Genomic DNA, 15,477 nt, shown 5'->3' on the forward strand with positions numbered 1-15,477 from the left:
CATGCAAATTATTTGAGTAAAAATGCATCGGTTTAGGACTGTTTTTACTCCACTCCCTAGAAAATATAAAGGATTCACAAGATCCCATAAACAATGCACAAAACACATAATGGATTCATTATGGCTCATATGGTAAATACAATTCTCCTCCTACTCATGACTCCCACTTTCCAGAGTAACATATTCAGTCTCTTAGACTTATAGAATCATCCTGTGATTTGTACTTCCCTTGTCAGGGAAACAGACTTGGGGCTGATAGAGAGGCAATTCCCTTCCCACTGAACTTGCACTGTTCAAATAACCCTTTAGAAAAGGTCTCTTATTACCTAATATGATAACTTTATTCTGTGGTTGTTCATCTTGCTTCAAGATCATATGCATAATTTCCTCCCCAAGAGGTAGATACTCCCCATAAACTTGGAAAGCACCCTTTCTGTGATACCAGGCTGTATTTTGGAGAAGTAAACCTCAAAGCTGACCTGCGCTGTCTTTGCTGAAAAGCTAGATTCCAGGAAATACCCTTCATCTTTTACTCTAAGGCTCTATTCCAGGAATTACATGCTTGGGCATTTGAGGGAGGCAATCCTAAGGCTGATACTACACAGGAGTCCCACTCTTTTTTAAAGGAAGATGGAATACAGAATTCCCACTACTCAGACCAGGTGATTTCCTTCCCCAAAGCTACTCTGTGTTTGGGAGATGATGGTAGTGCCTCAACAAGACTATTGTAATCAGCCTTAGAGGGCCACAAAGTATGAACTGCATAACAGGCATACAATCATTACATTTGGAAGTTTTCACTTTAGATGCATTTGTAAGGAAAGTTCTTCACTCCCGTAGAGGCATTAGGGCATCATTTTGGACTTGGTATACTGTGCCTTTGCACAAATGATCCCCTTTGTCTGGGTTTCCCCTCCTTTCTCCCTCATAGAATCCCTAGTTTCCTTCAAAACCCATCTCAGGGGCTACCAGAGTCTGTCCAGATATTGTCCTTCATATTGCTTTTATATTTTGCACATGTTGCATTTCCCCAGTAGACTATAAATTTGAGAGTAGTGATGATTTCATTGCCTCTGTATTCCAGAGTGCCTAACCTAGTGCAGTAGGCACTTAATAAATGCTGAGTGGAAGAAAATTGAATTATATTCCGACTAGATACATGGAGTTTTCTAATGAAATATATTTGCATATCATTTTGTGTATTCAGATGGACTTACCAGGTTTCCTACAGACAGCACACTGTTGAATTGCTGAGTCATAGGATAGTGTTCCATGGCCATGAATAGAGTGTTTAATACAATGCAGATGGTGATGGCAAGATCAACAAATGGATCCATCACAATCAGATTAACAATGCGTTTCACTTTTAACCATGGGTCCCAGCAGTCCCAGATGAGGAAAGTATTAGCAAATCTATACCAACATGGTGGACATTTCTGCCTGGATTCTTCAAGTTCTAGGAGGAAAGAAGAGGAATTGTAAAGGACTATAAACCTAGTTCCTTCTCATTATTGCTAATAGGTCAAGATTTTTTTTTTTTTAGCTAAAATTGATTCAGAAATTTCAAGAACAAATATTCATGACACTAAATTTAACTTACTTTAGAAAACAAATCCATTAGCTAGTTTTGTGGATGCCTATTAATAGGAATTTCATTTATGTATGCTATTTTTAGCTTTAATCCAATTCAGGAATGTTTTTACACTAATGTAATAATTTAATTCTGATTAAGTGACTGGGCCTATTTAGGCTAAAAAGCTATATGTGCTATTCATCAAAGCAGAACTGTTTGTGTAGCTATTTAATAAATCTATATCTTCTAAAGTTACAGCTACATTCTGATATCACTTGATAATATCTTACTTTTGACATTTTCTAATGCTCCTTTGTTCATGTAAGTGTGCACCTATCTTCCTTGTCTCTAGAGGCAGAATCTTTAGGATAATTCCCTTTACACATCATGAGAATGTGTATATATAGACTTTGGTTTTAGATCTATGAACATGTTTATCATTATCTACTTCACCTAGGCTTTTTCTGATAATTTTTTTTAAATTATAAGAAGTCAGTGTTCAAGAAATCTATTAAAAATGAATTTAAAAATAAAATAGTTTCTTGTTTGTATTTATAAATGAAATGTAAAAAAAAAAAAAAAGATCAAAGGACTATAAATTACTTGCTAGTTGCATACCTGCATATCATGAATACTTTGTTCATGGAGACCAAAAGTGAGGAACATGAGAAACAGCACCAAAAAAAACTTGAAATCAATCATATCTTAACAGACAAGAACCAACAGGTTGCTGATAAAGAAATCATTTAAGAACAGTTTTCTCTGCATAATCAAATCATTAACTAGTTGTCCCAAAGTTAAAATTCACACCAAAATAGAAGGATAAAGATGAGAAGATACTTCATAATTATAAGAGTTCTGACCTCACCTATTTGAGTATGCTGTTTACTCTTTTTTTATAAAAAAAGAGAGAAATAGAAAAAACTAAAGATATTGACTAGTGAAAATCAACTTTTTAGAAAAGTTTAAACACTTAAAATAGTGACTCCTGGGGCAAAAAACCCTCAGAAACCACCTTTGGCAACAAACATGATTTGGTATTCAAGGACAAGATTATTTTCCAATTCAAGATTATACTAAAACATTATGCAGGAGGATGATATAGCATTAGAACTAGTATCATCTCACATCACTGAAAAATCTGGTGGAGGAAGAAACAAGCTATTTTAAAAAGCTTGGTGTGAGATCCAACTAAGACAGATCATTTCAAGAGTGTCTACAGAATCAAGTGATAGGAAGGCAACAAAGAGAAGCTAAATGGAACAGATTTGTCAGCATTTCCACAGAGATCTATTTTTATCACTGACCGTGGAACTACCACAATTAGAATCTAACATTACTTATGTGCTTTGAAAGGAAACAGATACTTATTTCACTTAAGAAAAATAAATAGATAAGAGTGGTTGGACCATGCAAGATGTATTTGGATTGATTTTAATTTTCAAGGCATTTATGGATTGATTTTTAAAATTTTCAAAGTTTTGAAAAATAGAAATAACCCAAGATGGCATTTCTACCAGAAAAAGTAAGGCCTTAGTAGTTTTCAAATCATATGTGTCTAATTTCTTATCTGTATTGAAGGTAAGCTTGATGAAAACGTAAGAAGGGAATAAGGTAGCTTTTCATAGATGATTTTCCACAACATAACATATTTTCACAATTAAGTGAACAATAGAGAATACAAGATCCCATTATGTCTATGCTTTATTGATTATAAAACATTTTTAAATAGAGCAAAATGCAGCTTTCCTCCAATATGTTTTTGATGTGTATTAAATTCATATAAGATTTCCTGAGAGATGCAAAACTTCCTTCAATAATCCTTTCATTATCAATATTAAGTGAGGCTTAAAACAGAGAGACATGCTCACCAAAGGAGTTCATCAATGCCACAGATGTTCCATTTTGAAGTCCATATTGAAGAGGAATTCTCTGTGGTTGACAATGTACACATTGCAAGAAGTCCTGGAATACTAAAAGTCTTACTAAATTTGGCCAGTGGTTATTCTAAATCGATTTGCCTAGCAATCCACACATCCAAATCAAGTAGATGAAGAATGCCTATTGCCTAGATTATGACATACAATTGGATAGGCCTTCTGTTGAGTTGAACATCAGTATTTATAGCTTTCACAGATTCTCTCTCCCCCTCTGTCCCTCTCTCTTTCTCTCTCTCTCTCTCTCTCTCTCTCTCTCTCTCTCTCTCTCTCTCTCTCTCTCTCTCTCTCTCTCTCTGTCTCTGTCTCTGTCTCTGTCTCTCTCCCCAGATGAGCAGTGAGTTAGGCCCAGAATTGGCATAGGAGGACAACATATGGGTTAGATTGTATTTGGAAATTTGTACAGTACTTTCAAAGATACCATGCTGCTACCTGTGCACAAATACCCATCTATTCTACAGCAACATTTTCCCAGAGACACTAAATGATGACAATTCATAGAACACTGTGATGTCCAAAGAATTAAAATGTCAATTGTCACAAAAGAAAATAAGGAGATGCATCATGAGTATAAATAGATTAGAGCATATTACCTATAATAAGTTCAGTGCAAAGAATTCTGTAAAAGATGTCATCTAAGAGAGATATAGCTAGAAAAGGAAGTAAACTGATGGAGAAACTAGGGCAATAAATAATAAATAGGTAACCAAGTTTTGGATTGGTATCCACAAAATATTTTTTAAAACCTAGAAAATGGTGTCCACAATGTTGGATATGTCTTCAATGGACGACATATGGAAGAGTATTGACAAGAATTACATGTAATGAGAAGATACTGATAGGTTGCAGTATGTACCAGGGGAAGCAGTACCCCATGCCATTTAAATCATAGGCCCTTGGAAGTATCATAGAATCTGGAGAACTTTCAAATGTAACCATAAAAATAATGTATCTCAATGGCTATGCAAAAGTATGAGTTTTGGATTTTTACATTTATTTTTAAACCATTGGTTTAAGAAACTGGAGTCCTTAGAAACCTATACTAGGAAAGGATGCTATTAAACAGTATCGTACAAACACACACATGAATATGCTTTGAAAGGGTCAAGAGGATTAATATAATTAGTATTTTCTAGAGACTGTGGTATTTCAGAATTATTTAGCATGTAGCATGACACCAATCACATGACATCTTACTTTCCTTGAGAGACAGAGAGAAAATAAGCTATGATAAATGCTAATATATAGATATATTTTCTATCCAACCAGTTCAGATGGGAGATGGGAAATGGTTCCACAGCTCATGCTTCCTTGACCTACTTGAAAGACATGAATAGATATTTCTCTGGTCACATGACAGTGACCAATATGAACACTAATTTTTTTAATGTGTCTGCTGCATGAGGGGAAGGAACCTTTAATCAATCACCATGACTAAGTGTGATGGAATTCCTGAAATGTCCAATTAATTTACCACTTTCCTCTCTATTACAGTAGAAGATTGGCTCATTGGGATGGAGAAGAAAATCATATTGACTTTTTTTCTTGAAGCCTATTTTGTGGTATGTGTCTAATCCATAACAGGATTACAAAGAATTGTTTTAGCAAGTGATTATGTTTTGTTGTATTTTTGAATTCATAAGAAAACATTATAACAAGAAACTTATAATAATGCAGTACCTTGGTGTTATGAGAAGCAGCCACTGTATCAGAGACAAAGCAAGACAGAGAGAGGAAAAGTTTAGAAACTGTCTTTCTTATCAATAAGACAGCCCTATGTTTAGTATGAACCACGTGAGGTCCCATCACTCAGATTATTCTGACCTCATGTGCTACAAAATGAATCTCAGTATTCTAACTTTTCTGCAAGTCAGATGAATTTCTAAGATCAAATTCAGACATGTATGGATAAAGCATATCACAGATACTCATTTTAAGAAAGCAACTAGTGAAGACCAGCTTATACCATGACAAAGGCTGAGTTTTGTGCCATCCACTACATACCTTCCATGGTGTTGGTTAATATACTGGCTATACTCATAGCTCTTTGCCTCCCAGAGGAATCTTCTAGCATCTCCATAGAAATCTGGTAAGAACTTAACCGCCTTTTTCTCACTTCAGTTTCTGTAGTGGTGCCCTGCAAATAAAATACTGATGGCTCAAACCAGTATCTTAAATTGGATGCTAAAGCATAACAAAGCAACTCAGAGGACTTTTAGAAAGTCATGCTTCATGCAGCTTTGTGTATAATGTAGTATAGGTTATGCAATTTGTCATTAATTTGTAAAGGAGATTTCTTTATCTAAATTTGATAACTTTTACAAAGGATTCAACTGTTTAGTGTGTAATAAATTACTAAAAGCCATATATTCCCAGTCCTATATGAAATGTTCTTATTTTCATTAAAATGTAAACGTTTTGCTTATTCAAGATAATGTTCAGTTTCATATGAACATTATTTTCTCCCAAAAGAAAAATAAGTATTTGAATTAAATATTCTTTAGATTGATTCAGTTTCTTTAATGCTACATTACAACACTGACATTCATGGGCCAAATTTTTTCTCTCCATGCATGAACACAAATGTGCACTGAAATGTGTGTGCTTTCCTATGCCATTGTTAATTACTTTGAATTTGGGTTTCTACCCTGAAGAGTCATAAGAGGTCTCTGAGTCGAGACAGAAAAAGAAGTAATTTTCAACTTTTAGCCCTTTGAACATAGCACTATTAACAATGATAGATTCTCTGATTAAAGTTAGTGCTACCAAAAAAAGTTCTCAGTGTCTTAATATCCATGAACCAAAATTTAGAGCTGATATTTAATAAGATATTTACATGTTGGCTTTATAATTACTTGAAATATTATAGAACACAGCAGAAGTATGTGTCTGTACACTTTTAGAATGCATGAATATACTGTAAAGATTCAGTATCAAAATTATTAATTGATGGTAAGTCTATGTGCAAAATGGGTTTCCTATTTAGTTTAATGTTTTAGAGAACAAAAAGAACACTTAAGGAATTCCTTAGATTCTGTGGTTTACCCCTTGATTAGCCAGGCAGTGTTTTCATGTTTTTTGCTGTGTAGAAACACAAGCTGGCATAGAAGGAAAAAAAGAGAGAGGAAAAAATACTACCCAGGCTTGACCTATGTGAGATTTGCGTATCATGTCAATAGTAATGGGTTTATCTATTATCACCTCTGCTGGAAGATGTCCAGTAGGTGACGTAAGTGTTGAAGGTCCACCCACCAAGGAAACCACACCATTGCAATCCACAGTGCTGTGCATCTTCCCATTGGCTGGAAGCACTGGCACCACCATCCTGGATGACATACTGGCCTGACTAACGTTACTGTGGCGTCGTTCTCCATGTCTGTGCGGCACAAAGAGGGAATCTCTTCTGCTCTCATTGTCTTCAAATGTGCTGTGCTCGTCATCAGCAAAATCATTTTCAGAGCCGACATCCTTTGCTAGACCTCTGAAGCTGAAAGTGCTCGTTTTGCTATTACGCCTTGGGGAAAACAGGGAGCCCCGGATGCTCAGCAGAGACTGAACAGAGCAGGAAAAAAAGAAAGCAAAAGTAAATTGAATGCATAGACTCTGGATGGGGAGGGTGCCTTAGAAATAATTTCTTTCATGCCCCTCATTTTACACACTGAAGCTTAATGAGGTTAAGTGACATGTCCACAGTCACACAGATAATTAAGTTACAGAGTCAGACTGTATCACGTTATCTATTTTAAATTCTTAAAATTATTCAGTTATGTTTCTTTTGGGTCAAGGTGGCCATGTTATAGAGCAGAGTAATCAATTTTATTTAAAACAAACTACCTTTTGGGGAAAATTCTATTAAGGAATATACCTAAAGTTGAATGCAAAAAGTTCCTTCCGAATAAGAAGGTATTATGGCTAGGAATGAATGTGACCTGGAAAATATTACTTTCTGCCCCTGACCCCCAAACAACAGGAATAAGTTGTTTTGAATTAGAAATTATCAAAGGTTTCCCTCTTCCCTTCAGAGATCCTGGTAAGGAAACATTCTCTCTTTTCTTTTCTGCTTTTATGGATATAGAAGGAAATTAATTTTACTCTTATGTGCCTGGGAAAACACAGAAAGCAGATGCAAAAGGTCAGTTATATCTGAGTAGCCATCTATGAATTTAGAAAAACACTCGCTTTTTTCCAGAGTGATCTACTGCTTTTCTGATAGCTGCTAATGGTCAACTCCATTCAGTATTTCTGACTCCATGACAAAAGTAAGTAGTTGGATTCAGGAAGACTTGAGTTCAAATTCTGTCTCAGATACTTATTAACTGTGTGACCCTGAGCAAATCACATAATGTCACTCCATCTAATTGAGAATAATAATAACACCTACCTTACAGATGTTGTGAGGACCAAATGTAATAACATAGGAAAAATTATTTCCAAACCACAAAGTGCTATGTAAATTCTGTCATCATCATCACCACCATTTGTTATTTATTCATCATTTGATTGACCAGGTAGTATTTCTGTGTTGCTTGTTCTGTAGAAACATTGGCACAGCAGAGAAAAGACTACCTCGGCTTTGTCTTGGTCAAAGACATTAAAAATTCTAAGACTGATAAGAAAAAGTAAAGCAGAGAGATATGTAACAAAGACTACAAATATAGATTCTAGCAAAGAGAAAAAAAAGTAACCAATCTCTTCTGTTGTCTCTTTAATTATAGTACAAGAAACTGTGATTCAGGGAATGTCATCAATCACCAATGTTCACAAATAAATAATAAACACTAGCTTTGAAGGTAGTGGTTGCATTCTAGCAGCAAGCCTGTCCTTTTGTCAACATTTTTTTTTTAAATCAGTCATTTTGGAGCTCATGAAATGCACTTGTTAGCAACACTAAATAATATGGTATTTAGTGCAACATTTCAAAAATAATTCAATGGAAAATATTTATTTACTCCACTTGCCACAAACGATACCCCTCCCTCACCTAATCACTCAATAATTTGTTACGAACAACATATAACATATTACTGTATGGTCAGTAATTAACATTTGCCCCACTTATGCATTAGATAGGAATCCCTGTCCCTACTAGAACTCCCCGCTACTGTAAAGAATGCCCTTTCCTTTCCATCTTCCCTTCTTCCTCCCATCCTCACCCTCCAAGGGCTCTCTGCCATTTCACCTCCTTTCCTATCTTTGCCTCAGGCTCCTCACTCTGGTTCTAGCCCTTTTCTCTGCTCTTCCTTATTCCCATGGCATTGGCTTTAGCATGGGGGGTGGGGAATGGAGGGAGAAGATAAATTCCATCTCACTGCTGTTTTTCATAACCCTTTTCCCATTCACTCCTCTCCTTTCATTGAACCAAGAATCAGATGACTACTAGAACACACGCTGAAAATTAGTAGTGTAGGTAATCAAGAAAGAAAGCAAGAGAAAGAGAGAAAAAGGAAGGAAAGGAAGGAGGGAAGGAAGGAAGGAAGAGGAAGGAAGGAAGAAAGAAAGGAAGGAAGGAAGAAAGAGGAAGGAAGGAAGGAAGACAGAAAGGTGATAGGTAGTATTGTTGTACTCTCCCCTTGTCAGAGCATTGTCTAGCATATTGTGTTCAGTTCTAAGACTCAAAGAGGTGATCATGAAGTGGTAAAACTTTTCCTTGTTTAATTGTACCATTCTTTCTTTTTACTGCTAAGAACTAGCATGTTTTAAATTCTTAATCATCGAGACAAAAAAGAAAATAAATATCATTGATATAAAACTCTAGTTTGTGATTGATGCCAACCACAAAAAAAATTTGATAGAGAATATTTTAAAATTAGACTGAGAAATGTATAATTCTGTGCCTTAGTTCAGTTTCTGCTATTTTTCTTCAGACTGTTTAGATAGCTAATAATAACTGCCATTATATAGTGTTTTAAGGTTTCCAAAAGTACTTTACATATATTTTTTTCACAACAACTCTGCTAAGCAAGTACTACAAGCATTATTATCTATTTTACAGATGAGTAAATTGGAGCTCATAGAGGTTAAGTAATTTGTCAATGACTAATAATTTGTCATATAACTAGTCAGAGTGAGAGCCAGGGTTTTAACCCATTTGTCTTCAAACTCCAAACTCCATCCAATGTTCTATACCACTTCATGATGCGTAAATACCAGGGATCATAAAAGAATAGTATTATCTGGCAAGAGAACTTGTCCTATAATCAGATGACCTGAGTTATTGTCTTCACTCATACTTATTAACATTGTGACTTTAGACAAGTCACTTCACCTTGAGAGCATCAGTTTCCTCGTTAAATAAAACTGTTGGACTAGATTATTTCTAAGAGCATTTTTGCAATTCTTTGGTTAGTCATAAATTATAAAATCTCTAGTCTAGTAGTTTTTCTTTTTCCTGGTAGGTAAAAACAGGCTAGGAAATTAAATCTGAGGAAGCAAAACACCTATTTGATGTTTAGGTTTATTATCCTAGACACTACAGACCATCAAGTCTCACTCTCCTCATTGTATAGCTCTGGAAATGAAGGCTAAAGAAATTTTAAATGCTTTACCTAACACCATACAAGTAGCTCATAGCAGAACCAATATCTGATTGTCCAATAGTAATGGAAATAATTTACTCTATAAAACACTAGGCTCTTTGACATAGTAAAACATATTAGAAATAAGTCAGGATGTGATTTCAGGATAATGTTGTGGAAATTTAAGAATTTTAAGAAGGGGAGAAAAGTAGACATAGGATAATGAATAATTTTTCAGGGATAGTTATACATGGGAATACAATCTTTAAATTAAGATCTCATTATAGAAATAGAAAAATGAATGATAACAAGTGGTGGGAAAACTTAAAGAAAGTTTTTAATCAGCTATTATTTCCTGACTAAATTATTATTTTCAAATAATCTGAACAGCCAACCTCATTGCTCTCTATTTCACTCTCACTTTTCTACTACTCTTTTTGACATAGGCATGCTTTTTTTTTCACTACTGAGGGTTTTTAATCCACTGATTTAAAACTTGCTATAGGCATATTCCTGCTAATGAACTGTTATGTCAGATACACCCACAGACTTATTTGAGCCCCATTTCCTTTGAACCATGTAAATAACTATGATGTCTTTCAACAATAAAATTCATTATCGAATAAGTGATATAACTGGAAGAAAAGTTTCTACTCCTAGAGTTCCCTATGCTTACTAAATCATAGTTCCATATTAGGGAGAAGAATCATACTCAATTAACTACTCGCCTGATAATGGAGCAATTAAATATGAGTTATTTGTGCAAATATAAGTATGTGTAAACATCCAGTCATATGGGCATAGATGTATACGTATATGGAAATATTTAAAAGGTTTTAAGCTCCATTCAAGTGTGATTTAGTCATCTCTTTGAATTATTAAACTCAATATGAGGCTTTTCCAAATAGTCTCATCCCTAATATTATCAAACCAATAAAACCAATGAAACTCAGACCAAGAAAACCTAGTCCATAAATATGACTTACAGGAGAGTAAAAGGAAAATTGTAGTTCAATTGCTACAAAATGTTTGCTTCTTTGGCTCTATCTGTATGTATTCTTAATCTCCCCTGCATTTAGGGAGAAGAATTTTTGGTACTATGTTTGTATAGACAGAGCAGGATCATGTGTTGTGTCTTTTTTTTTAAATTTAGCCCTATAATTAGTACTTTTATGGTACAAGTGAATGTTATTCAAAAATGTTATTTCATAAGAATGTGATATGTAATCCCCCTTCAGCATCACAGATAGTTGAAAGCTCAAATAGTACTTATTCCAGTTTCACAAACATACATTTACTCTGTTTTACTTTGCCTCTAACACTGTTCTTATATCCTACAGCGGTGGTTGTATTGGTAGATAGCAATTAAATCAGAGGGAAAATGGAAACATCTTTCATTTTCATTTTCTCCTCTAGGGTTTCCTAAGCATAGGTACATTGCAGTGTGTTATATCTTGATGTGATAATGGTGTAATGGAAATTCACAGTAGTACAGCTTTCATTTATCTTCTGTCTGAAGGTACAGGGTAGATCCATTTTTCTTCCAGATTCACACCCATCTCACAATTATGACTTTTGACAAATGTGGAATTTTTATGGCAACTTGGATATCTTTATTACAATTTCAGTGATAGAAAAATTAAGAGATACCGAATTGTCTTACAAAGCAGACATTTCTGACAAAGTGCTTCAAACCTATGAATTGAATTTTCTCAAAATATGGGAATGGTCATAGCTGAACAAATGGAAGAAAATAAATGGCTGTTTTATGAATTAGAAACACTGATAAGTAAATAAATACATTAAAATGGGGGTTCATTCTTTCACTTTTCCACACAGTGCAATCATAATTATGTATTACCATAGCTTTCCATGCAGCGAAATTAATGAGTTAAATACCTGATGAGGAGAAGAGAATCTCTTTTCATAATTCAGTCGGCTTCCATCCACAGATATATGGAAACTTCTTCTGACACTATCTTCAGATTCAGACTTGGGAAACTTGTCACTTTCTCCTTGACCTCCTCCAGGCTGCTCTTTCTGTTTTCTTTTCTTCCTTCTATTTCTTCTTTCTTTAGCACTTTTTGAGCTCAATTTTGATGCTTCTGAAGAACTTTCCAAGAGCTCCCCTAGCCCACCTATTCCACTGAAATCTCTTGATGCAGCTGATGCTGCTGCTACTGCCTATTGTACCACAAAATCATACACTTTAGCATGCAGAACTTTAGAACATCACAAAATTAACTTACAAACTCTTACAACATATCAAAACAGATATTTGTAATAGTTCATGAGTTATATTTGAAAAATATTTCTTATATTTAATTTTTAAAAATGTAAATCGACCTTATCCAATAGTGAACCTTATGCTTCCTTTTCGTGTTTGGTAAAATATTAAGTAATGTGATTTTGGGGGTCTCATGGAGGATGATCTATATTTCCTGGATCAGTCATTTATTTTTATTAACCAACTCATGGGAAAAATACTCCCTTATTGTATCCATTGCCACTGTTAGTATGTATTTTCTCTGACATTTCACATATTTCACAAACTCTGGGAATTTAGGTGGAGTTGTGATGGCAATCTAGCACAAATGAGAGATTTCCATGGTCATAGACACTGATAGATGGAAATGATAGCTCTGTCCTTTCCTGTAACTGTCGTTTTTGAGTGCTGTGAATAGTAGAACAGCATTATTGCCCTTAAGTGTAGGAAAGGATACATTTTTCTCATTTTGCTGAGATATCCTCAGTTCTTTATGTGCATTAAATTATATCTTGAAATTAATAATTTTGAGTAAAATTTGGATTTAGATCATATTTACTTATTGTATTTCAAATGTTTCTAATTAATATTCAGGTTCTGAAACCATATACTAATTAATAAAAGGATAAAATAGAACAGTATCTTAAGATAAATTCCTTCTGTTATAAGAAACCATAATATATCCCTCTCTTAAGCTCTCAGTTTCAAGCTCCCCAAAGCAATTTGGCAGATTCTTTTAACCAAGACTAGCTCACCCATCTCTGAAAAGTCATCCAGGTATTAGGGGAAAAATGACTACCATTCTATGATTTCATTTCAGGGACAAGTATTTTTAGCATAGAAATTTAAACATGATTTATTGAACTGTGACTCCAGGCAAGTGTAAAATAAACAGAAGGTGAATTGTAGAGCATCGGTCTCACAAGAAAAAAAAAGTACTATTAGCTTATATTGTATTATTCATGGAAAGGTCCGGGGACATGGTTTATTTGTATCCTGGCATTATAGCTACATTTTAAATAAATAAAAATATTTTGTCACAAAAAGAAGGAAAATACTTATTTCAGACCACATGAAAGGCAAAGAATGTGTAAGAGACTAGAGTTAGATGGTAACAAGAAAGCAATTTAGGAAGTAATCAGCTCTTGCTCGCAGATATGAAAACTAATTGAAACCTGCAAAACACATTGGCCAAACTTTTTTCAGTTTTCTTTCTATCTTAGTAAGTGGCTGCATTGCCTCCCTGGCAGTACTAACACTGAGGGACCTTCCAACATAAGACTTTTTTTCCCTCTATTTCTCTTTCTTGTTCATAAATGTTATTGTTCTAGTGATTTGTGATTAGCACTGAATTTAATTTTTTTATTAACTCATATCTGTTCATAGTGAACATTGTAACACTGTCAATGTACTATCTTGCTTAGAATATTATTACTTCTATAGCTGACTTGATAATTCCGGATCTTACAAAATATAACAGCTATATATATTTAATAATCAAGAAAGAAACTTTTATTCTCACAGTTTCTCCATGTTTTAAAATTTCTGACATCGTTATAGTGTAACTCCATTAATTCTCCTCAATCAGAGTAAAATCCAGCTATTAAAATTCCCCCCTGTATTTAAAAAATACAACATCTGACCCTTTTCTACATTGAGGATTATATTTTAATTTTATAAGTTGCCTTTTACCATATTTAAAAATTGTCTTCTTTTGAGATATTTTTCCTCTGAGACCAATATAAACTGCTGAACATATGAGATAATAGGTTGTATGATGCCAAATGTTCAAAGAACATGTATTGAGTGGCTAAATATAATTGTTCAGGACATAATTACCTGTTCTCCTTTTGTGGTTTTGTATTTCCTTATCTATTTAAGTTGTACTTAGCATGTGAACCCAATGGGTTGATACCAGGTCTTCTTCCATGTCTAAACAATGATGAATATATGGCTATCCCTTAGTAGATGGTAAAGGGAAACTGAGATACATTAAATCATTGGTTGGATGGTACCTTGTGAAGTTTTGCAGGTGGTGAGATATGATAATTCAGCAAGACAAATTAGAATCTCAAATGATCTCATATGTTATACACCTGTGATTTTTTCATCTGCTACTTCTGTTTGGTTGGATTGCATTATAATGGCAGAACTATGCTCTCCTTACTTGAAAAGTAAGAAACTTTTAAAAAATTCAAAATAAAGTGTGTGTAGAGGTATGGTCATAACATCAACTGCTAACAATTTTCTGATTGTTTAAACTTTTGCACTTAGAATGTGAAAGTCCATCCACTTTTTATTAATTACAAACTGGAATCCAATGGCATTCTTTTGTTAATTGTGAAGAAGCAAACTTTAATTTTGCTAGCCAAATTATAATTTGACTATTAACATTCAACTTGTCTAAATTCCATTTCACCTTCAAATAGATGTAGCAGGTTCCTATTTCTAAAGATTGTAAATATTTGAATGTTGTCACAATTTACCCTCAAAATACCTGCATTTCAGAAGGAAAATGTAAACTTATGAAGTTCGTCAGCATTGTAAATCTTACCATATTTTATTACATATTTTGTATAGTGTCACTCAATAAATTAAGACTATAGATCACATGCAAAGTGTTGATATTATTTCTTAGATAATATTAGATGCATATATAAATGTCAGAGAGTAACCACAAGAGTTTGAATAAAGTGACCTCTATCCTGTGTCAGTGTCAGTTTTTTTGCATACTATTTTATTCTCATTTAGTGAGCTAAAGTAAAATTAACAAATAATTAAAATATTTTGAATACTAATCCCACCACCACTGGTAGAGGTTAAATGATTTGCCAAAGACACACATGACAAGAAGTAGATCCAGTTTTTGAATCCAGCTCTTCTAAGTCCAAATCTAAGGAAATTGACACTTTCCATTCCACTATGCTATTTCCAAGTAATATTTCCTATTACGCAAAATGCTTATTTTTGTCTAAGAGTCTCAAAGAAGCCATAGAAAGGGGGAGCAGAACTGTCCTTATTTATTGATGAAGATATTAGGAAAAGGAAGATGAAGTTATTCATTCAAAGGCCTAACTCAAATTGTCTCTATACAGTAACAGCACTGTTAAAGGAACAGACAAGTATAAATAGTCCTGGACAATACTTTGGAGGCATAATAACTGAATTTCTCTTGAAACACCTTAT

General features: G+C 34.1%; 1 protein-coding gene and 1 long non-coding RNA gene across 3 annotated transcripts in view; one reads left to right on the forward strand and one right to left on the reverse strand.

Moving 5' to 3' along the window:
- Positions 1-5,891, forward strand: part of LOC140505805 (uncharacterized) — a 131,556-nt gene extending 125,665 nt beyond the window's left edge. The window contains exon 5 of the long non-coding RNA XR_011967671.1: positions 5,005-5,891. This is a non-coding gene — a long non-coding RNA (uncharacterized lncRNA). The remainder of the gene's footprint in view (positions 1-5,004) is intronic.
- Positions 1-15,477, reverse strand: part of LOC140505803 (sodium channel protein type 3 subunit alpha) — a 153,939-nt gene that overhangs the window by 71,275 nt on the left and 67,187 nt on the right. Inside the window, exons 11-14 of one of the 2 annotated variants that reach the window (XM_072612187.1) lie at positions 11,925-12,209; positions 6,712-7,062; positions 5,515-5,647; positions 1,218-1,456 (exon numbers count right to left, since the gene is read on the reverse strand). In XM_072612187.1, coding sequence (XP_072468288.1) covers positions 1,218-1,456; positions 5,515-5,647; positions 6,712-7,062; positions 11,925-12,209 — 1,008 coding nt within the window. Of the gene's footprint in view, positions 1-1,217; positions 1,457-5,514; positions 5,648-6,711; positions 7,063-11,924; positions 12,210-15,477 lie in introns of those variants that run through there. The other variant, XM_072612188.1, reaches the window with a different exon arrangement.

This window comes from Notamacropus eugenii, chromosome 5 (genome assembly GCF_028372415.1).
Source record: "Notamacropus eugenii isolate mMacEug1 chromosome 5, mMacEug1.pri_v2, whole genome shotgun sequence".
In the NCBI taxonomy this organism is placed as follows: Eukaryota; Metazoa; Chordata; class Mammalia; order Diprotodontia; family Macropodidae; genus Notamacropus; species Notamacropus eugenii.